General features: G+C 40.5%; 1 protein-coding gene across 1 annotated transcript; it reads right to left on the reverse strand.

Moving 5' to 3' along the window:
• Nucleotides 1–746: 746 nt before the first annotated feature.
• RGS13 (regulator of G protein signaling 13) lies at nt 747–23,922 on the reverse strand. The gene is made up of 6 exons (XM_065409909.1): nt 23,782–23,922; nt 21,745–21,828; nt 18,957–19,025; nt 15,393–15,454; nt 3,396–3,562; nt 747–1,105 (listed from the first exon to the last, which is right to left on the reverse strand). The coding sequence occupies exons 3-6, from the start codon at nt 19,019–19,021 to the stop codon at nt 932–934; spliced, it is 468 nt and encodes a 155-aa protein (XP_065265981.1). The 5' UTR covers nt 19,022–19,025; nt 21,745–21,828; nt 23,782–23,922; the 3' UTR covers nt 747–931.
• Nucleotides 23,923–24,392: the final 470 nt, after the last annotated feature.

Raw genomic sequence — 24,392 nt, forward strand, 5'->3', positions numbered from 1 at the left:
TAGTGCAGTGAACAGGCAGATCAGGTGAATCTGCCAAAATGTGAGTGGCATGAAATATAGGGCTATCCATAATAAACGTCGTACGGCGCTGTGAAAACACAAGTCATGCAGAACTAATCTAGGTGTTTATTTTCTACCATCTGCACCTGGCTAGCCAGATTTATGAAGCTGTTCCCAACATGACTTGTTAAACAAAAGCATTCCATATCTCTCCTCTAAGGTTTAACAACCTGCTTTGTATCTTACTTTATTAATCCAAGAGCATTTGGGCACAAAATGCACAGTAGCTTAAATACGCCTGGATACAATTACAACTATCCTTGGAGCCTTCTGAAAACTGATGTATTTTTTGTGTAATCAAATGTAATGTGCATGTGTTTCTCTTTACACTTGAGACTGTTTAGCTGATTAACTGGGCAATGTGCTGAATTTTAGCTTGTGAATTATAGAGTTTACAATACGGTACAGTAACTATCATTCTAAACCACAGCACTTTTATTTCTAACACGGATGGTGACTTCCCTTGGATAGTGGTGGATGTTGATGAGGATGTGGAACTAGTCTTCCCTGGCTGGTAGGAGAAGGTCAAGAGGCAGCTAATTTCCCATGGATTGGGGTAAGTGAGTGGGGTCCTAGGTTTCTTCCCCGTAACGACTTTTTAAATTCCAGACAGACTGAGGTGAACTAAAAGTGGCTTTCAATTTTTGACATAAAGCTGAAATATTTCACCGGGGAGGTGGAGGGTGGAAAGTATTTTATGTTCAGCTCTAATATCTGCATAAGAACAAACTACCATTCTTTGTAAGGAAAATTCATCCATTGGCTGATTTCTTCTGTTCTTCTTTTACCATTTGAAAACATTAATAAACCAGAAGGAAGTCTCTTCTGCTAAATCCTTAGTCTCCCTCTTTAATGTATTGAGTCATTGCTGTCAGTCTGAAGGCCTGTGTTTGAGTTTCTGATAGATTTCTGATCCAAGAAACCTGGGATATGAATCCCTTTCCATGTGCATGTAAACTATTCTCTGAGCTTCATCAAAACAGGATTGAGTTGGTTCTTGAATATTCCTGATAATAGCTTCCCTTGCAGGACTATCAATGTTAATCTGAAAAATAAAACAATATTAAAGAAAGTTACAACAAAAATACAGAGGAGAAAAATAGGGTACTGCAAAGATGAAGCTTGGTAGGCTGCAGCCTATGCCTTACATCCATATGATCAACTTTGGCACCATGTTCTCTATGTTGAAAAGGAGCTACAGGAGAGAGATTATTAAGAAAAATAAAAATCTAGTATTTAAAAATCTTGGTATAAAAGTGTTCACCTCCTCCCACTTAAAGTTAGGTTCCTATATCTATTTATTTATCTAAATTGAAGGCCTGTTTTTCAGACATTCTGACCAACTGAAATCAGTGGGAGCCATTGGGTGCTCATCACATCACTTTTGAAAATCAGGCTTCTGAAGTCACAGAATATTTTACAACAAATATTGTACATCAATCCTGATTAGGAAATGGGTTATTGTGTAAGAGACTCAGGAGTCAGATGAGGATTTGCAGTGGATGAGTGGAAGCTTTGTGGATGTCTAAGAGCTTAATCTACTGGTGGTGTTTACCTTTCTGATAGAAAGGTACTTCAAACAAAAGTTGAACCTCACCATAATCTAGGAGATTGACCAAGGCAATTGCAGTTCAACTAAACATTTTGTACTTAGATTTGCTCTGTTAAGTTGCACTTATTGGAGACTGAAAGAGGAGCTGGAGGTATGTGAATTAATGAGTGTAACCGTTGATGTGTGGAGACCTTGCTGTACCAAGGGTGTTTTTTAAAGTGCAATCTACTCATTCCCTAATACTATTGCATTTTTGTTTTGTTTTGAATACAGACTATGTTGAGATCACCATCAGCTTCCATTTTAAAAAGAAAGTTTCAAGCCCTCATGTTTGCAGAGAAAAACTTGAAAACAGGAAGCGTGTTCCCAAAGACTCAAAACCAGAAGGCAAACTAAGAATTCACAATTTATTATTTAAAAATTTTGTTATGCTGATCCCATGATTTTGAGAACTGACTCATGATTATTCAATGCTTGAGGCTGTCAATACTGATAAGCAAAAGTGAGGTTATCTGTCTCTAAGCATGTGTATTTTTTTTGTACATTTGTGATTGAATTTCCTATAAATGCCCATGAAAAACTCAAATAAAAAAACAGCAGGCAGGCCAACCAATCCCTCCTCTCTCTTTCTCTCCCCCCCCCCCCAAGCCTCAAAACAAAAAAACTCTCAAACTCCTCATAATGTTTAAAATAATCCCATGAATTTTTGAGCCAGTCTCCTGAATTTTCAGCTTTCAGGGGTGACAATATTGTTGTCTCTTAATCAAAGCTGTAAACTGTCACCCTACTCCAACCTTAGCCTGGCATCTGAGAATCAAACTGAGCTCTTTCTAGCCCTCACATCTCCAGCAATTTGTACTGTGCGTTTTGAGTTTAGTTAACAATTCTGTTGCTGAAGCATGAGCCAGAAAAAAATCTAGCCTCACTGTACCAGTGCTGTGTTGGACCTGCAGTGGTAATGAGTAAAAAGGAGATTAATTTATTTTTGTCAGTAACGTGAGAAGATATGATTCTGAAGATACCTAGAAAAGATCTGCTGGGTGTCATGTTTATATAGTGTTTTAACAGAAAAGAACCACTCTTTAATATTAATCCCTGTTCATACAGCCAAATCTGGTCTGTTTTTCCTAAAAATTGTCCATGTTTTTATTAGAGAATTATTAAGGATTGATTTACTGAAGTAGCTTAACCATTTGGAATGAATTTCTTCCATTTTTCATACTTCTTCAGTGCTTTTGGGAACTTGATGGTCTTTTAGCATGCTTCTGCCAATTCTCAAAAGGGATGGAACTGGGTAGAGATTTCACTTAATTTCCAGGTACTGGACTAAGTAAGGGTCACATTCAAAGTCTACTGAAGTGTTTGGAAAGACTCCCATTGGCATCAACAGGCTTTGTACAATGTCCTAAAAGTATGGACCCCTCCTCTCCCCTCCCCAGGAATTTAGTTCTAGACTCTGTTCTGGCACTGACTCCGTCTGTGGCCTGGGGCAAAGAATTTTACCTATCTGCCTCAGTTTCTTATCTGAAATGAGGTTAAAAATACTTAATTACCTGCTTCACAAAGGTGCTGTGAAGATGATTAATCAAATAAACATCTTTACACTGCTTTGTACAGTGAGTGCCATTGCCAAGTATTTATTGTTGCATTTTGCAAGCTGCTGCTTTCAGTTTCAACAGATACCACATGCATGTTTTTAATATAAACAGGTGTGTGTGTGTGTGTGTGTGTGTGTACACACATGGGAGGGAGGGACAGAGCAGTTCTTGCAATGTTAATTCACCTCTTTAGGCGCCTGGGGCTGAATGTAATTTTTAAAAATTCTCCTGGCCACAGAAATCCTTTTCCTCCGTGATTCAATCTTCTTGTAAGTTTCACATGCAAGCCAGAATTCAATGTTCTCATCACTGTATTCTGTCTTCAGGTAGGTCTTGTAGATTATAGGCCCATCTGAAAATATTTCAGAAGTCAAACTTTATAAACTATAAATGATAGCATTTAGGAAGATAATTGTCAAACAGGTTTTGCTTAGCTCTGAGTGAAAAATGACTAGACGAGGATTATGGACCAGTTTTGGTACTTTTTCTCATGTTGAATAGTTCCTGACTCCACAAGAAATCCTACAGAAGACAATGGGGCTACTCATGCGATAAGGTACTACCCATGGTCAGTATGTGTATCACAGACTACTTCAGGGGTGCTGGAACAATTTTTATAGTGGGGGTGCTGAGAGCCATTGAACCAAACTGTAAACCCTGTATATAATGGAAACCATTTCAGTCCAGGGGGTGCTGCAGCACTCTTAGTTCCAGCACCTATGGACTACTTTTAAATCTTCTGGCCCTTTTTGTTTTATATTTACATAAAATGTGAGACTGTTAATAGAATGGTTTTAAAAGAATATTTAGGGGATAACTGGCCACTCAATGTGACATATAAAAGTTTCAGACTTCAATATTCATTTTGTACATGCTCAGAACTCCCTTAACATCAGTGAGAGCTGCACATGTGCAGAAAGAGCAGAATATCAAAGAAAAATTTTCCTCTTCCTTTGGTTTAAAATCACACAACACGTATACATCTGTTATAAGGGTGATAATTATTTTAAAAATTCAGCTCTACATCAGAGTGAAAAACATCTAAACATCAAAAAATCATGATCTAACTGGGAAAAAGGGAAGGCTTTTATAGACTCATAGACTTTAAGGTCAGAAGGGACCATTATGATCATCTAGTCCGACCTCCTGCACAACGCAGGCCACAGAATGTCACCCATTCACTCCTGTAACAAACCCCTAACCTATATCTGAGCCACTGAAGTCCTCAAATCATTGTTTAAAGACTTCAAGGTGCAGAGAATCCTCCAGCAAGTGACCCGTGCCCCATGCTACAGAGGAAGGCAAAAAACCCCCAGAGCCTCTGCCAATCTGCCCTGGGGGAAAATTCCTTCCTGACCCCAAATATGGTGATCAGCTGAACCCTGAACATGTGGGCAAGACTCACCAGCCAGACATTCAGGAAAGAATTCTCTATAGTAACTCAGAGCTCACCCCATCTAACATCCCATCACAAGCCATTGGGCATATTTACCGCTAATAGTCAAAGATCAATTAATTGCCAAAATTAGGCTATCCCATCATACCATCCCTCCATAAACTTATCAAGCTTAGTCTTGAAGCCAGATATGTCTTTTGCCTCCACTACTCCCCTTGGCAGACTGTTCCAGAACTTCACTCCTCTGATGGTTAGAAACCTTTGTCTAATTTCAAGTCTAAACTTCCTGATGGCCAGTTTATATCCATTTGTTCTTGTGTCCACATTGGTACTGAAGGTAAATAATTCCTCTCCCTCCCTGGTATTTATCCATCTGATGTATTTATAGAGGGCAATCATATCTCCCCTCAGCCTTCTTTTGGTTAGGCTAAACAAGCTGAGCTCTTGGAGTCTCCTTTCATAAGACAGGTTTTCCATTCCTTGGATCATCCTAGTAGCCCTTCTTTGTACCTGTTCCAGTTTGAATTCATCCTTCTTAAACATGGGAGACCAGAACTGAACACAGTATTACAGATGAGGTCTCACCAGTGCCTTGTATAATGGTACTAACACCTCCTTATCTCTACTGGAAATACCTCGCCTGATGCATCCCAAGACTGCATTAGCTTTTTTCACGGCCATATCACATTGGCGACTCATAGTCATCCTGTGATCAACCAATACTCCGAGGTCCTTCTCCTCCTTTGTTACTTCCAACTGATGTGTCCCCAGCTTATAACCAAAATTCTTGTTATTAATCCCTAAATGCATGACCTTGCACTTTTCACTATTAAATTTCATCCTATTACTTATACTCCAGTTTACAAGGTCATCCAGATCTTCCTGTATGATATCCCGGTCCTTCTTTGTATTGGCAATACCTCCCAGCTTTGTGTCATCCGCAAGCTTTATTAGCACATTCCCACTTTTTGTGTCAATGTCAGAAATAAAAAGATTAAATAAGATTGGTCCCCAAACTGATCCCTGAAGAACTCCACTAGTAACCTCCTTCCAGCCTGACAGTTCACCTTTCAGTATGACCCGTTGTAGTCTCCCCTTTAAACGATTCCTTATCCACCTTTCAATTTTCATATTGATCCCCAACTTTTCCAATTTAGCTAGTAATTCCCCATGTGGAACCATATCGAATGCCTTACAGAAATCAAGGTAAATTAGATCCACTGCATTTCCTTTGTCTAAAAAATCTGTTACCTTCTCAAAGAAGGAGATCAGGTTGGTTTGGCACGATCTACCTTTTGTAAAACCATGTTGTATTTTGTCCCAATTACCATTGATCTCAATGTCCTTAACTACTTTCTCCTTCAAAATTTTTTCCAAGACCTTGCATACTACAGATGTCAAACTAACAGGCCTGTAGTTACCCGGATCACTTTTTTCCCCTTTCTTAAAAATAGGAACTATGTTAGCAATTCTCCAGTCATACGGTACAACCCCTGAGTTTATAGATTCATTAAAAATTCTTGCTAATGGGCTTGCAATTTCATGTGCCAGTTCCTTTAATATTCTTGGATGAAGATTATCTGGGCCCCCCGATTTAGTCCCATTAAGGTGTTTGAGTTTGGCTTCTACCTCGGATGTGGTAATATCTACCTCCATATCCTCATTCCCATTTGTCACCCTACCATTATTAAGCTCTTCATTGGCCTCATTAAAGACTGAGGCAAAGTATTTGTTTAGATATTGGGCCATGCCTAGATTATCCTTAACCTCCATTCCATCCTCAGTGTTTAGCGGTCCCACTCCTTCCTTCTTTGTTTTCTTCTTATTTATATGGCTATAGAACCTTTTCCTATTGGTTTTAATTCCCTTTGCAAGGTCCAACTCTACATGGCTTTTGGCCTTTCTCACTTTATCTCTACATGTTCTGACCTCAATAAGGTAGCTTTCCTTGCTGATCCCTCCCATCTTCCATTCCTTGTAGGCTTTCTGCTTTTTCTTAATCACCTCTCTGAGATGCTTGCTCATCCAGCTTGGTCTACAACACCTGCCTATGATTTTTTCCCCCTTTCTTGGGATGCAGACTTCTGATAGTTTCTGCAACTTTGACTTGAAGTAATTCCAGGCCTCTTCCGCCTTTAGATCCACAAGTTGTTCAGTCCAATCCACTTCCCTAACTAATTTCCTTAATTTTTTTAAGTTGGCCCTTTTGAAATCAAAAACCCTACTCACAGATCTATTTTTGTTTATCCTTCCATTTAGTTTAAACTGAATTAGCTCATGATCACTCGAACCAAGGTTGTCCCCTACAATCATTTCTTCTATGAGGTCCTCACTACTCACCAAAACCAAATCTAAAATGGCATCCCCTCTTGTTGGTTCAGCAACTACTTGGTGAAGGAATCCATCAGCTATTGTATCCAGGAAAAATTGAGCCATATTATTATTACTAGCACTTGTCCTCCAGTCTATATCTGGGAAGTTAAAGTCTCCCATGATCACACAATTCCAATTAGTATTTACTTAATTAAAAACATTAAAGAGGTCTCTATCCATATCCAAATCAGATCCCGGTGGTCTATAGCATACCCCAAGTACTATCCCAGGGGAGGCTCTAGTAGCTTTCTTCCCCAATGTGATTTTTGCCCAGACAGACTCTGTCTTATCCATTCCATCACTTATTTCTTTACAGTCTACCTCATCATTGATATACAATGCTACTCCACCACCTTTGCCTTTATTTCGGTCTTTCCTAAACAGCACATACCCTTCGATATCTGTACTCCAGTCATGACTACTATTCCACCATGTTTCTGTTATCCCTATAATATCTGGTTTCACTTCCTGCACCAGTAGCTCTAGTTTCTCCATTTTGTTACCTAGGCTTCTTGCATTAGTGTACAAGCATCTTAATTTTTGCTGTTTGGCTTCGCTCACATTCTTTACCTGACTAGGCATTGATATTCTACTGCCAGTATCACCTATTAGACTGGGATCTACACTACCCTTCCTCCTTTTGTTCGTTCTCCTACCCACAGCTGTATCCTTTCTTACTTTGTTTTCTTCCCTCTCAATGTTAAAATCCGGTGTGGAGATTACCTGTACATCTCCCCCAAATTCCTAGTTTAAAGCTCTCTTAATTAGTTGTGCCAGCCTCCATCCTAGAAGTCTATTTCCCTCCCTACTCAGGTGAAGTCCATCCGGAGAGAACAGTCCTCTGTCCATGAATGCCTCCCAGTGGCCATACATCCCAAAGCCCTCCTTATAGCACCACTGCCTGAGCCATCTGTTGAGCATCATAATCTTGTCACACCTTGTTGCCCTTCTCTAAGAACAGGCAGAATCCCACTGAAGATCACCTGAGCCTCAAATTCCTTAAGCGTCTTCCCCAGCCTTGCATAGTCTTCCTTGATTCGTTCCAGTAAGAATCTAGCTGTATCATTTGGTCCCACATGAAGGACAATCAGTGGATTCTTTCCCGCTCCCGTTAGGATCCTCTTCAGCCTCAGGTCCACATCCCGTATCTTCGCACCCGGCAGACAGCACACCCTTCTGTTCTCTGGATCAGCTCTGGTTACAGGCCTGTTTAATTCTTCTCAGTAAGGAGTCCCCAATCACGTAGACCTGCCTTTTCCTGGTGATGGTGCGATTCTCCGGTCTATCCCCTGTTCCCTCTGGCTGCAAGTCTTCTCAATTCCTATTCTCCCTTGCCGGGCCGGCTTTAGGCCGATTCGCCCGATTCCCCGGAATTGGGCCCCGCGCCTAAGAGGGCCCCGCGCACTCACCCTGGCGGCGGTCGTCTTCGGGGGCCCCACTCTCCCGGCTGGAGCTCCAGCTGAAGCGCGGCAAGCCCCGTGGCCCCGCTCTCCCGGCTGGAGCTCTGGCTGGAGCGCGGCAAGCCCTGTGGCCCCGCGACCCTGGCCGGAGTGCAGCAAGCCCCGCGGCCCCGCTCTCCTGGCTGGAGCTCCGGCCGGAGCTCCAGCGGAGCGCGGCAGCCCCACGACCCCAGCCGGACCGCCGGCCGGAGCGTAGCAGCCCTGCGGTCCCGCGACCCCAGCCGGAGCGCTGGCCAGAGCGCCTGCCGGAGCGCGGCAAGCCCCGCGACCCTAGCTGGAGTGCAGCAAGCCCTGCGGCTCCGTGACCCCGGCCGGCAATCCGAAGTGCTGCCCCAGGAATTGGGCCCTGCACTTGCTAAAGCCAGCCCTGCTCCCTTGCAGTCCTCTGCAACCCAACCTGTATCCTCCTGGGGCTCATATTTGGTGTTATCTCCGTTGACTCTTCCCTTCTTCCTATAGGACTCACGGCTCTTCTCTTCTTCCTTGCCCTCTCACCTTCAGTGACCACCTGCTGTGCCCCTTCTTCATTTTCCAACTCCACAAACCTGTTCCTGAGCTCTATTTCTCCTTCAGTAGCCCGTCTTTTCCTCTGCCTGGTTCTCTTAGTCACATGCTTCTACTGGCTTCACCAAGCAGTCTCCCCTCAGAGTTCTTCGGTCCTTCTTCCATCTGCAAGTCTGAGCTTTTCCCTTCAGCCTCCTCATGTCTTTGCTCCATCATCTACTTGAACCCCCTTCTAAACTCAACCAGAGTTTCCACCTGCATCTCCAATCCTCGGATCTTTTCTTCCATCAGCTCTATCAGGTGGCACTTCATGCAGACGAAACTCTTTTCAGGTACCCCCTCCAGGATCATGTACATACCGCAGCTTCTACATCCAGTCATCTTCATTGTGTCTTCCACTGCTTGGGTCACCACCACTGCTGCTTCTGTCATAGACTTGCCACCTAAGTCCTGTTAGTCCGGGAAACACAAACCAAACCAAAACACCACAACCCACAGAAAAGCAAACCCCCAACGAGCAGCAAAACACTGCCAGAACACCATGCATTCCCTTCACTAGCCTGTCTGTTCCTCTGCCTGCCTCTTTTAGTCTTCCCTGCAAACTCCCCTTGCAAACTCCCCGTCAAACTCCCCTGTTTACAGCTCTGTTTGCTGGCTCCTGTGCCGCTTCCATTTTTTATCTCTGTCATCAAAAGGAAAGGTGACTTTTGTTGCTGCCATCATCATAACTAAGAAAGTTGTCAGTTTTCTCTCCAGCAAATAAAAGCTTTTTCAAATTATGTTCTGGTATACATTAAGGGTACAGTGCACCTTTGCTATAATGCACCTGGGGATCCAAGCCATTTGTTCAGCATAGCCAGGAGTTTGTTATAGCGAGAGGGGTGGAGGGAGACAGAGCTCCCAGGGCCATGGCGGGGAGGGTGAGTAGGATCCAGGGACCCTGTTCGCTATAGCTCAAGGTTTGCTATTGCAAAGGCATTATAATGAGGGTCTTCTGTATTTTGTCCACACATCCCGACTCTCACTGATTTTTGGCTTTACCGGTGGTAGCAATTGTTGGAACCTTAGTACACTATACCTTAAAGAACTAGCAGCTTCAGGAATTTAACACCATGTCATTTATACCTGCTCTGAGCAGCGCTTGTAAAGCTTCAAAAACAGACTCCAACGAGAAACTGCTGAGCTTGAATTGATAAGCAAACTAGATACAATCAACTTAGGCTTGAATAGAGACTGGGAACGGCTGAGCCATTACAAACATTGAATCTATCTCCCCATGTAAGTATTCTCACACTTCTTATCAAACTGTTTGTACTGGGCTATTTTGATTAAGTGATAATTATCACTTCAAAAGTTTTTTTCTCTTACTTAATTGGCCTCTCAGAGTTAGTAAGACAACTCCCACCTTTTTATGCTCTCTGTATGTGTATATATATCTCCTCAATATATGTTCCATTCTATGCATCCGAAGAAGTGGGCTGTAGCCCACGAAAGTTTATGCTCAAATAAATTTGTTAGTCTCTAAGGTGCCACAAGTACTCCTGTTCTTTTTGCTTGATGATACAGTGGCTAAAATGCCTGCAGCCATGAGAACATTGAGGTTTCAACCATTGTTACCACTTGCTGAGTAGCACCTTTGTTAGCAATGGTGAGAAATATTTTCCAGTAAAACCTAGTGTAGGTAAATACTTTAAGAGCAACAGCTCTGGGATAAGCAGTTGCAGCTTCACTGACTTCAAGTGAAGTTTCTCATAGTTCGTATACTTGGCCGTTTGCAGCAACCTGAGAGCAATGCGGAGACATTTCATCAATGGCAAAATCTACATAATGTGAGTGAGTCATAGCTCTCTAATTCTAAAAGCAAATTTCTCCAGTGATGCAGATCACAGGGTTTTCAGGTTTCTGCAAGAGATGTCAGCATGCCACAGGTTGAGGGTGGTGGTTACAAGCACTCATGCTGCTTGTGTGTGATTTCTGATATTTTAAACTGCCTCTCTATAGCACAGTGCATTCCAGATCTTCCCTTGCACAGTAATACTCTATATTGCCCCCACTAAAGGCTGCGCTTTTATAGCACAATCTGGCCCTTGACTGATTTACTTTTCAGTGTATTAATAAATGATCTGGAAAAAGAGGTGAACAGCGAGATGGCAAAGTTTGCAGATGATACAAAATTATTCAAGATAGTTAAGTCTAAAGCAGACTGCAAAGAGTTACGAAGGGCTCTCACAAGACTGAGCAACAAAATGGCAGATGAAATTCAGTGTTGATAAATACAAACTAATTCATATTGGAAAACATCATTCCAACTGTACATAAAATAGGTTGGGTCTAAATTAGGTGTCACCACTCCAAAAAAAAAAAAAAAATCTTGGAGTCTTTGTGGATAGTCCTCTAAAAACATCTGCTAAATGTGCAGCAGCAAAAACCTAACAGAATGCTAGAAACCATTGGAAAGGGATAGATAATAAGTCAGTAAATATCATAATGCCACTAAATATTTCCGTGCTACTCTAACACATCGAATATTGCATGCAATTCTGGTCTCCCCATCTCAAAGAAGATATATTTGAAATGGAAAAGGTACAGAAAAAGGCAACAAAAATGATTGAGGGTTTGGAACTGCTTCCATATGAGGAGAGATTGAAAAGACTGGAACTGTTCATCCTGAAAAAGAGATGACTAAGGGGGAATATAATAGAGGTTTATAAAATTATGACTAGTGTGGAGAAAGTGATGAAGGAAGTGTTATATTACGCCTTCATGTAACACAAGAACTGGGGGTCACCCAATGAAATTAGTAGGCAGCAGGTTTAAAACAAACAAAAACACGTACTACTTCACACAATGCACAGTCAACCTGTGGAACTCATTGCCAGGGGATGTTGTGAAGGCAAAAACTATAACTGGGTTAAAAAAAGAATTTGATAAATTCATGGAGGATAGGTTATTAGTCAAGATGGCCAGGGATGCAACCCCATGCTCTGGATGTCCCTAGCCTCTGATTGCCATGTTCTGAGACTGGACAACAGGGGATGGATCACTTGATAATTTCCCTGTTCTGTTTATTCTTTTTGAAGTATCTGGCATTGGCCACTGTTGGAAGACAAGATACTGGCCTAGATGGACTGTTGATCTGATCCAATATGACCATTCTTATGTTCTTATGTTTAATTTTTGTGTTAATCACATAAACAAATCTTCTTGCAGTTTGCTGCTGTTTTAGTATGTTTTGAGATTTGAAAACAATGGTAGCATTTAGAAATGTGTGGATAATGTTTAAGGGTTTATATTGCTGCCAACTAGACATGGAGCCATTGATCAATATCCGTTGAGCCCAACGATCTAGCCAGCTTTCTATCAACCTTATAGTCCATTCATCCAGCACATACTTCTTTAACTTGCTGGCAAGAATACTGTGGGAGACCATATCAAAAGCTTTGCTAAAGTCAAGGAATAACACATCCACTGCTTTCCCCTCATCCACAGAGCCAGTTATCTCATCATAGAAGACAATAAGGTTTGTCAGGCACGACTTGCCTTTGGTGAATCCATGCTGACTGTTCCTGATCACTTTCCTCTCCTCTAAGTGCTTCAGAATTGATTCCTTGAGGACCTGCTCCATGATTTTTCCAGGGATTGAGGTGAGGCTGATTGGCCTGTAGTTCCCCTGATCCTCTTTCTTCCCTTTTTTAAAGATGGGCACCACATTAGCCTTTTTCCAGTCATCTGGGACCTTCCCCGATCACCATGAGTTTTCAAAGATAATGGCCAATGGCTCTGCAATCACATCCGCCAACTCCTTTAGCACCCTCGGATGCAGTGCATCCGGCCCCAGGGACTTGTGCTGATCCAGCTTTTCTAAATAGTCCTGAACCACTTCTTTCTCCACAGAGGGCTGGTCACCTCCTCCCCATGCTGTGCTGCCCAGTGCAGTAGTCTGGGAGCTGACCTTGTTTGTGAAGATAGAGGGAAAAAAAGCATTGAGTACATGAGGTTTTTCTACATCCTCTGTCACTACGTTGCCTCCCTCATTCAGTAAGGGGCCCACACTTTCCTTGACTTTCTTCTTGTTGCTAACATACCTGAAGAAACCCTTCTTGTTACTCTTAACATCTCTTGCTAGCTGCAACTCCAAGTGTGATTTGGCCTTCCTGATTTCACTCCTGCATGCCTGAGCAATATTTTTATACTCCTCCCTGGTCATTTGTCCAATCTTCCACTTCTTGTAAGCTTCTTTTTTGTGTTTAAGATCAGCAAGGATTTCACTGTTAAGCCAAGCTGGTCGCCTGCCATATTTACTATTCTTTCTACACATCGGGATGGTTGGTTCCTGCAACCTCAATAAGGATTCTTTAAAATACAGCCAGCTCTCCTGCACTCCTTTCCCCTTCATGTTATTCTCCCAGGCGATCCCGCCCATCAGTTCCCTGAGGGAGTCAAAGTCTGCTTTTCTGAAGTCCAGGGTCCGTATTCTGCTGCTCTCCTTTCTTCCTTGTGTCAAGATCCCGAACTCGACCATCTCATGGTCACTGCCTCCCACGTTCCCATCCACTTTTGCTTCCCCTACTAATTCTTCCCGGTTTGTGAGCAGCAGGTCAAGGAGAGCTCTGCCCCAGTTGGTTCCTCCAGCACTTGCACCAGGAAATTGTCCCCTGCACTTTCCAAAAACTTCCTGGATTTTCTGTGCACCGCTGTATTGCTCTCCCAGCAGATATCAGGGTGATTGAAGTCTCCCATGAGAACCAGGGCTTGTGATCTAGTAACTTCTGTTTAATGTCTCTGTTTAAGGCCATGTTTTTTAGTGTTCAGTAGAGTCATGAATTTAAGTTCCCAAGTTTGTCCATTGTGCAGGTTTCCTTTGAGAATGAGGACATCAACGATATTTTCATCCTTTTGACAGATGACCTAAACTTACTCATAGATTTCCTCCAGAACTTCAAGCACCACTGCCCAACCATCAAACTCTCTTGAACATTCCCATGCTAGCATCAACTTCCTGGACACCATGATGAGCCCTACAGATGACTATATACAAGAAACTTCTGGATCCAGCAACCACCCTGAACACAGCAAGAAGTCTGGTATCTACAGCCAGGCACTGGTACCACAGAATTTTCTCTGAGGAGAAACTCCGCGATATGCGCACAAATGCCTTCACCAAACAAGGACATGCCACCAGAAAAATAGATCAAATCATGGAATGGGTCACCCAAATACCTTGAGAGAACCTGCTTCAATACACGGGGGAAAAAAACCCACTGAACATACACCCCTAGTTTTCACCTACCACCCCACACTGGAACCCACATGGGGTGTCATCAAACTACAACCCTGACTTGAGGGGACCACATCCTGAAAGAAATCTTTCCCAACCCCCCTTTTCGGGCCTTCAAACAATGTCCCAACCTCACCAAGCTTCCTACAGACTAGGACACACCAACTCAAAACGGCATCAGATCCTGCCATAATAACAAGTGGAAACCTGCAGACATGTCTCCACTGCTACAATGATCAATACTCCCCAAAACACACCTTTCAAGATTCATGGCTCCTATATCACATGCCTCTATCAACCCGTGGTGTACCTCAACTAGCACATCAGATGTCCCAAAACAACTATAGGGGTGAAACCAGCCAATCACTATGCTCTTGAATGAACCGTCACAAAAAATAAGATAAAAATGCCCTATGACCCGTGGGCGAACACTTTTTACAAAGCGATCACTCCATGTTTGACCTCTCAGTCCTCATCTTCAAAGGAAACCTGTGAAACACCTTTAAAAGATGAGCCTAGAAACATAAATTCATAACTTTGCTGAACACTTAAAAATGCATCCGAAGAAGTGGGTATTCACCCACGAAAGCTCATGCTCCTATACGTCTGTTAGTCTATAAGGTGCCACAGGACTCTTTGCTGCTTTTACTTAAAAACCACTGACTTAACACAAATGCTGGATTTATGGCTTATTACAACAATTTGTAACACACCCTACTGCCTGCTAAACCCTTAATGGCCCACTTCATTTTAAGTGGTCTCCTATAGCATGTATGAATCCCTTATGCTTAATGGTCTGTCCCAGTTTGTATTTAATTCCCCAGGCCTGAGGAAGAGCTTGGTGAAGCTCAAAAATGTGTCCCTTTCCCAACAGAAATTGGTCCAATAAAAGATATTACCTCACCTAACTTATCTCTCAGAAGGATTCATAGTGACTAATTATATTGCAATGGGCATCAAGGGCATTCGTGGTGATTGATTTGGCATTAAAATTTTTCATTCGCTTTCCTCTTTAATGGAGGTCAGTAACCATAAAACACAGTAAATGGAGATATACCAATGTATCACATAAGCTTTCCCTATCCACACATTTCTAAAAAAGTTAGATAGCTGCTGGTAAATAACTCTTCTGGAGTACAAACATACAACATACAAACATACAACTACTTACATTTAGTAGTCATCAGTGTTTCAAAAGATTGGGACCACTGTAGCACTTCCTCCAATGACACTCTTTGCAAAAGGGGGAAAGGTTATTGTGGGATTAGAGTTGTAGTTAACTGCGTGGCTAATGCTAGGTTTAAAAATAAAGCTAAATTTCATTATCTAAAATCCAGTCACATAATTCAATGACTCTATATGCATTTTGCTCTCTGCAAGTTCATTTTTTGGATATCTCGGATCCCGTGCTTACAGTTTTGAAGAAAAGATAACTTGCAATAACTATGGACCCAGTTCTGCACTAAATTACACCCATACAACTCCCTTTGAAGTCAATGGAAATTGTGTGTGTAGGCAGTGCAGTACAGTACTTCAGAATGGGAGAATAATAAAGACAGCATTAACAGTTCAGATTGTCAGCTCTCTGAGGCAGGGGTGATAATGTAGGGTTGATTTGTGTCTAGAGACCCTGCTGTGGTTCAGGACTTCAGGTGCCACTGCAATGTTAGGTACTATTATTAAAGTCCCTTGGGACTGAGTATGATAACAAAAAATGTAAAAACTTTTTTCTTCTCAACTAACACCTTCTACATTTACCATCAGCTGAAAGGTTGAGCTCTGAACATTATACAGTAGAACCTCAGTAGTATGAACACCTGGGGAATGGAGATTGTTCTTAACTCAGAACAAAACGCTGTGGTGGTTATTTCAAAAGTTTACAACTGAACATTGACTTAACACAGCTTTGAAACTTTACTATAGAGAAGAACAATGCTGATTTTAACCATCTTAATTTAAATGAAACAGTTTCCTTACCTTGTCAAATTTTTTTTAAACTTCCCCTTTATTTTTTTTTAGTAATTTACATTTAACACAGTGCTGTATTGTATTGCTTTTGTCTCTGCTGCTGCCTGATTGCATGCTTCCAGTTCCAAATGAGGTGTGTGGTTGATGGTCAGTTCATAACTCTGGTGCTCATAACTGAGAGGTTCTACTGTAGCTGATAAATGATGGAAAGACTAATAGAATCTTGACTGCAAAAGACACTAAATCCATTTAATTCCCTACTTGTTTGTACTTTAAAATTAATCACAGTATTACTAATCAAGAGGATTCTTAGAGGTGACTAAATGGATTGTTTTTCTTCTATGCTTGTTCTTACGTGGCAATTTCCTGGCTTTCTAGGGGTCTTGCATTTATTCTCTTAACTCTCAGTTCTGTGAAAGACTGAGGGATCAGAGAGAACTAAACATCTTGAAGAAAAATAAACTTCTAAGGGCCAGATCCTGCACGGGTGTAAATCAGCATAACTTTAAATATACCACCTTTGTCTCCGGGTCTTATAATTTTTAGTATCCTACCACTGGTAACTTGAAAGAAATGCCTATGCTAAATGTTCATGTCCATGTAAGAGATTGGAGAAAAAGTGCATTGTAGTTCATTAGGCTCTAATCAAACTGGAGAGGGAGTTTTCATTCTCCCTTGGTCCTTCCATTTCAGCATCAGTTACTGAATCCCAACTAAACCACTTAATTACCATAAAGTTCAAGAATAATCCATATTTGATTAAAAGCAGTATTGGTTTGTGGATAGTGGGTACTAGTGGGATTGATTTGTAAGCCTGCTCTGCACAGCAGCTGTTTGCTGGTTTTGTAGTCTAGTTTGTGGTGATTTCTTAGGTTTGTTTTGATATAATTCTAGGAAGGATACCACTGCCGTGTCTTACTGTTCGTTATAACAAGCCAATCTTCTTTTCTGGGCAGAAAAATGAATGTCAGTTACTCAGCACATTTCTGGATAGATTGAACTCCTATTTTTGGTAGAAATTTTGCAACCACCAAACTGTGGTCTCAGCTCTTTTGTAATTTCTGGTCACACAGTTGGTTCTTGTTCAAGTAGGGATTTTCTCATGCCTAACTGACCTCCTCTTTACATAAATACTTGAAGTGTGTGGTTATGGGAAGAGAGGTGGCTCTGCAAAAATTGCATCTTGTTCCTGTGAATGCTTATTCGTTGATAGAGCTGCTTCTGAGTCATATCTGCTGTTACTGACACAGACACATTTTTACTGTTGTCAGCATTATCACTCTTATACAGAACAAATGATGTTCTTGTCTGTCTCCCTGAGCGCCATCAAAACTGCCATTTTATTTCCATTTCTGAATATTTGCCTCTAGTGTTAATCTGTGAAGCAGAACAAACACAGCCTGTTTTTAGTTACTTTCCATGGGTAAGTTAACGCTTAGGGAAGAAGATGTTTTACTGTAAACTGAGGAAATATATGGAAGTCACTGAGGGGAAAACGAGTATGGACTATTAAGATGTTTGTTCCCCACTTTTCTGACTATAACCCCACTTAGTCAGTTGTATCAGTAGGATCTGCTGCAGTGAGAATCCTTATGGAGAGGGAGAAGAACTGGTTATGTCTCCACTATCCAATGTATACTGCACAACTAGAAAAGACAAAGTACTTAAGGGACCATGGTCCACTGCAGAAGGCTCAGGACTGGGAATCAGGAGACATGGCTTCTATTTCCCACTATGCCACTGACCACCTGTGTGACCTCGGGCAAGTCACTTGATTTGTTTTCCCTTCCAACCTTTTTCTGTTTTTTTGTATTTAGATAGTCCCTGCCCTGATGAGCCTACAATCTCTCACTGTGTTTGTACAGTGTCTTGCACAATGGTGTCCCAATCTTGCTTGTTGCTTCTATGTGCTACTGTAATAAAAAGAATAAATACTACTACTAGTAGTGAGACTACTGGCTTAGTGAGGTTGTTTTGGATTCTTATATATTATTTGTACACTTTTAAAATCCATTTGTCTCCCACCATCTTGCAAAGTGCTAAGGAGAGCGGGTTGGTGTTTGTTTTTTTCCACACAGAAAAACTTGACATTACTGAAAAATCAAAAACTAGAAATTTTGGGCTGAAAGATTTCAATTTGGAAATGCCATTGTGGTACTTCATGTGAGCTGTAGTTCGATTGCCTCATGCCCCAATTCTCTTCTATGGGCTGGGCTCCCTGGTTCTCAAGCACCACAATCTCCTCTCTTGCTAAGCAGTTGTAGTGTACATAGGAATTTATGGCATCATGGGAAACATAAATTAGCTGGAGAACCTGTCCAGCTGAGACAAATGGTAGCATAAGGCACAAATTTTCAACATCTGGCAGTGGGGCTGAGTTTTAAAAAAAACAATCAACAACAAAACCACAAACAAAAACAAACCCAAAACATCCTGTTTTAAATTCATCCCAGGTATAGCTCCATTGACTTCAGTGGTTACACCAGGGGTGAACTTGGACCAAGATGTCTATGTCTGAACAGCTCAAATTAAAACAATCCAGTTACTCACAGCCTAAAGACAATGCAAATACATTGAAATTGTTCTACTGTGAAGAAACAGCATGAATAACAGGTGATCAATATATGTGCATCCATGAGGACAACATGCATGGGTAAATATTCAGCATTAAATTGTATCGTTAGCCCTCTTGACTCTTTTAGTCAGGAGGCTAAATCCCTTCATATCTTGTAGGATTATGTGACTGCAGAATTATAGTACTACTTACTTAGAAGTGATCCCATTTTCGTCTTCTCTGAATAGCTTACAAAGACAACAAATATTTGGGCTCATTCTCCTAAATAAAGAAAACATGTGAGTTTTGGAACCTGATATAGTACAGCAGGTGCACTTAAAGTCCACCCTGATTTTAGAGGTCTGACCAGTTCCAATGGTGTTCCTCTTTTTACATATAGGGAATATAATTGGAATTGGTCAGACCTCTAAAACCGGGATGAGCTATTTAAATTCACCCACTGTATTTATGAAAATATTTGACAGGAATGAGGCTTTTCCCTTAATCTTTTTTCAGGGTTTTATGTTTTTCATTTGCTTTTGTTGAAAAGTAAATTATTCCTCCTCTCAAAATGTTTTGAGGGACATCCTATAAATATGCCTGGAGAGGTTTTGGAGATTGTGGGCCTGACTCAAAGTACATTGAAATCAATGGGAATCTCTCCACTGGCTTCAGTAGCTTTTGGATCTTGTATGTGAGAGCTCAAGACTTTGATTTAAACTGAATAACTTTGAGTTTGTGAGTGAATTATTGAATCTCCAAATGTTTGGGACATGCTGAGTCAATATTAATCCAAATTATTGATCAGACCTGGTAAACTTATTCTGACATATGGATCCTGTCAGAAACTATGGGTACTATGGGTACTATGTAGTGACGAGGAAATTAAGGAAATAAATATTCTAGAAAATTATTTGTGAACTGAAGAAAGTCGTCTTCTCCTTTTTTATTTCTATTTTTTTATTTGTCCAACTCCTCCTCCTCTAAGCAATGCCATATGTTCTGAAGGCCAAATTATTCAATAAGCTTATGTATAATGTTGTTTATGGAATGGGTCTTTCTTTAAAATGAGTTTCTGTGTATATCAATCTAGAATTAGATTACTACATTGTAGTCCCCACCAATAATCAAAGAGATCTCTTTTCAGTCTAGTAATTTAAATCTACAATTTGGTTCAGATTAGGGCTCGATTGGCCTACACCTATCCTAGGGCTAAATTGTGCTTTTATATTCGAACACAAAATAAGGATGGTGCAAAGTTTCACTGCCCCAGGGGACATTCTGAACTGTGGAATCCTTAAACTCACCTCTCTTATAATTAGGCCATATCCTTAGAGTCTGAAATCAATGGAACTACATCAGTTTAGACCATCTGAGAATCTAGCCCATTAGGTTTTCTACCAGATATTAAAATGCCTACTTGCAAAGCACCATAACAACTCTGACTGATAATACTATATGGGGCCTTATCCCTCAAACCCGAAGAGAATGCATGCCAGTATCCTTGAGATGGCTGCTCAAATTCTCATAGCTCTATGGCTTTGCAAGTTCCCTGTGTATAATATATGCTCCAAAAATTGCCCACAAGCAAAACCCAAATAATTTACTCAACAGAAACCCCCACTGAAATTTAAAGCAGACTTCAGGGGGAGTTGCTGGGTGCTTAACACTTTAAAAAAGAACAGCCAAGATTTAGAACCTTCAGGCCTCCATTTTTGAAATACTTAGCTGTAGCCTTTATCTGTGCTGTAATAAAAATGTTCATATCCAGATACATTTGTACTTTGGATCATTGGAGTGGAACTCTTGCATAACCTAGATGGCTTTATTTTAAAATATAAGGTAGTCTACATTGCTGAATTCTTCTTTAAAGCAGGAGTCGATAACAAATATTTTTTCTTTGGTTGCTGTATGGAAAACTCCATTGTAAAAGGAGACTGTTTTGTTCTTACTGGAGAACATATATCAGCAAAGATAAACACTTTAAACAAATACTGTGGCCTAGAGCTTAACTACACATTTGTAGCTCATGAAAGCAGGACTATGTTGTTCTCTGTTCTTCCTTTACAGGTATTTGAATCATCTGATAATACATTAGATAACAGGCAAAGAAATACAATTACTTTTTGTAGCACTATTATATAGGGTGACCAGATGTCCCGATTTTATAGGGACAGTCCTGATTTTGGGGTCTTTTTCTTATATAGGCTCCTATTACCCCCCCACCCCCGTCCTGATTTTTCACACTTGCTGTCTGGTCACCCTACTATTATATGAATTACATAGTTTCAGCTGAATTTGATGTTTTTCCCCTGAAGCCTTGTCTGCACTGAGGATTTGCGTGAGTTTCAGCCATTGGTGCTAGCAATTTGTGTAGTTGCACTGGTGCAACTCATAATGTAGACAGGGTATGCTGCAATAAACTATGATTTACTCTGGTGCATTTTATGCTAGTTTCAATCCAGGAACGATCTACTGGTGCAAAGAGTGGCTTCAGCTGTCTACATTAGAGGTCACATCTGCTGCTGCCCTAAATTGCAGTGTGGCTTCATTTACTTGAGCAGAGCATTACAGTATACCACTGTATGCCATACCAGAATCTGGTGCTAGCCTGTTGACCAGTGGAGTTACACTGAGGGCAGACTGCCCATGGCTGTAATCAGAGCAAATCTAGAAGTTAAGAAAGACTTGAGTCATTCTTTGAAAGCTTTCATTATGTAGTCCGGTTATTTGCTATTTAGCAGCTTATGTAGTCATATACACGTGTGCAAAGTGTGCACATTGTGGTTTGGTAGCATTTGCCCCCTTTGTTCATAAGTGTAAATGACTAAACAAGTGCAAGGCAGCAAAGTTTTGCAATTTTATTGATTTATTGCTTTCTTTTACATCACTGTATTTTAGTATTCATGGTAATTGTGTCAAACTTGAGGTCAAGGTTCTCTGTCCATAGAAAGAGCACAGCATGGGCATCTGTGTGTAGTGTTTCCCACACCGTTCTTACCATATGCCTCCGATCTGTCCTGGAGAGGTCACTTCTAATGAGTAATTCAGTCTCTGTCATGCTCAGCAGTTGGCCTTTCTGAGACTAAAAACAAAACTCCATTGAGTTCATGAGGACAGAATTTTACCCTACGTTGTCAATTGTGAGGCTGTTTGTAAAACACTTTTTTTCCTAAATATTTTGCTCTTTTTGAATTATTGAAACTTCTTTCTATTTCATGTTTCCACTCAGCCCTAGATTGGTTTTTGGATTTAACTTTAATATTTTTAATGTTATGTGCTGTATAAAAAAATCTCTTGCTCTCACGCTCTCTCTCAATAAGCTTTTTACACAGTTTGGAATTTTGTATTTTTAGTAAAGAATGGTTTATCCCACTTGGTACTGTGTTTGTGTTTCTCATGCAGTTCCAAGTGTTTAGTTCTGTAGAAGTGTGGCTGTCTGGGTGTCACGTCATATGAGAGTCTGTGGTGGGCCCCATCCTGTGAAACATTGGGTGCCCAAAATTAGCAGCTGGGCTTAGCACCATTCAGGAAGTGGCTCTGGGTTTTTATGCATCACCATTTGTAGATCCTGCTTCTCATTCACAAAGGTTTTTACAAATAGAGTCCCTAGACTGCTCACCCTGACATTCTGCTCCTTAGCCCACCTGCACTGCTTATCTCCAATAATTAAAAGCAGTACGTGATCAAATTTGATCCTAATACTTTCATTCCCTATCTGAGCCCAACACTATTACTGTTCATAATAAATTTCACTTGTAGGTTTTCAGCTACTGTATCAACACACAAGTCAGTTTATAGAATTGCATTCAGAAACAATATGAACATTTCTTTGATAATGCTTTTAAAATGCTGGAATGCCTATAATTCACTTCTAAAGCTAAGGATAAGATTAATTAAATATGCTAGCTTGGATTAATGTGATGACAGAAATGTGCTAAATCAGAAGAGTCTTGAGTATTTATACAGTTCGTCTTCATCAGCTTTCCCTTTTCCTTCATAGCCCTGCCCCACATATGGACCTGCAGAGAGAGACATACATGCTGGTATACCTTTTTGTTTTGTTCTGGACTAGCCCAAGGGTATTGTATACTGTTGAAATTCACATGAATGTAACCGTTATCAAAGGGGCCAGTCTTCAGCAGGTATAAATCAACATAGTTCTATTGAAGACAATTGAGCTATACTCACTTACACCACTTGTGGATTTAGTTCAGAGGAGTTGTGTGCAAATTACCCAAATCTGTTCCTTGGTTTATTATAAAGCTTTTCCACGTAAGCTCATGAAAAGTATCTTAGCATGTAGGATTGTGCATTTCCAGCAGATTTCATCACCCAAAAGGCAAATCACAGGACCCTAGCTGAGTTAGTACAATATATGAATGAATGAAGTAGTCACACAACATTCTGAGAATTAATCACACTTCTGATAGTAAATGAATCTAAGATCTAAAACTATTCACAGATGGAAAGGATATGAGTAATTTGTTAAACAATATAAGTCTGGGATGACTGTAATTACAATTATCTATAATGAGAGACTATCCTGTGAAACAGAAAAATGTTTTGATAGATCAAAGAACAAAGACTTTATTTTGAATGAAACTGTAACATACATTATTTTTATTTCAGCATGAGAAGATTATGCCATGTTTGGTTGTAAAGAAGCTATTTACTTTTTTTAGTATGCAGCTATTTTGACTGTACAGTGAAGTTTCCATAAAGAAATCTTTATGATAAAAGTTTTAGTTAATTGCACTCTAACCTATCTTCAGTTTATTGCATAGAGTTTTATTGATCTTAATATACTGAGAATTTAATGCAGAAGATTCACATAGGCATACATTTGTCTACACATTGTACATATTTAGAAAACAGGTGCTGTTGCCATTCTAAGGCTGACCTTACAAGTGTGTGTGGGAAGTATATCCTGGACAGAAAAGCTATGCCCTTATCTCTACATTCTCTGTTTATGCTGAAGGAAATACTCTAATTCAATTTAAATTCTGAAAAGAGTCGTGCATAATCTTATACTTACAATTTTTTTCTTGGATTGTCCCCCCCTTTTTAATGTTTCATTTAGTAGTAGCACTTGGCCAGGAGGTCAAGTTTCCAAATTCCATCCTGTTTTCTTTTAAAATAAAAAGTCTTGTCACACTCTGGTTGTATCCACACTGTGTGTGCTGTTGCCTGACTCCTTTCGTGCAAATATATATGCAAACTGTGTGTGTGGTTAATATGAAAAAAAAAAGTTCCATTGGGCTCCTGATGCACCACTGATAAAAACAGGCTGTGTATTCTGACACTATTGTGACCTCTGTAATGATGAACTGAAAAGAAGTATTTTACTGTATTGAAATCCTTTAGGTATTCTCTGACGGGGTCAGTTTTGTGACTAATATTTTCCATCTCTTGATCAAATGACACTGTTGAAAAGAGATAAGCATCCCACCACTGAAAAATGGCGCATTCATGTTATAGTTGCGATCAAGAAGTGATTATCTCCAATTGTTTTGTTAGTCTTACTTTTCTGCTCTAAAAGTTAGTTCTCTCTGAGTTCCTTAGTATGATATGTGTTTTACATGTGCATTTCCAATCAACTTTAATACGTGGCACTGTGGTTGACTCTGAAACACTATGTTAAAGTAG

The sequence above is a fragment of the Emys orbicularis genome, chromosome 8, assembly GCF_028017835.1.
Source record: "Emys orbicularis isolate rEmyOrb1 chromosome 8, rEmyOrb1.hap1, whole genome shotgun sequence".
Taxonomy (NCBI): Eukaryota; Metazoa; Chordata; order Testudines; family Emydidae; genus Emys; species Emys orbicularis.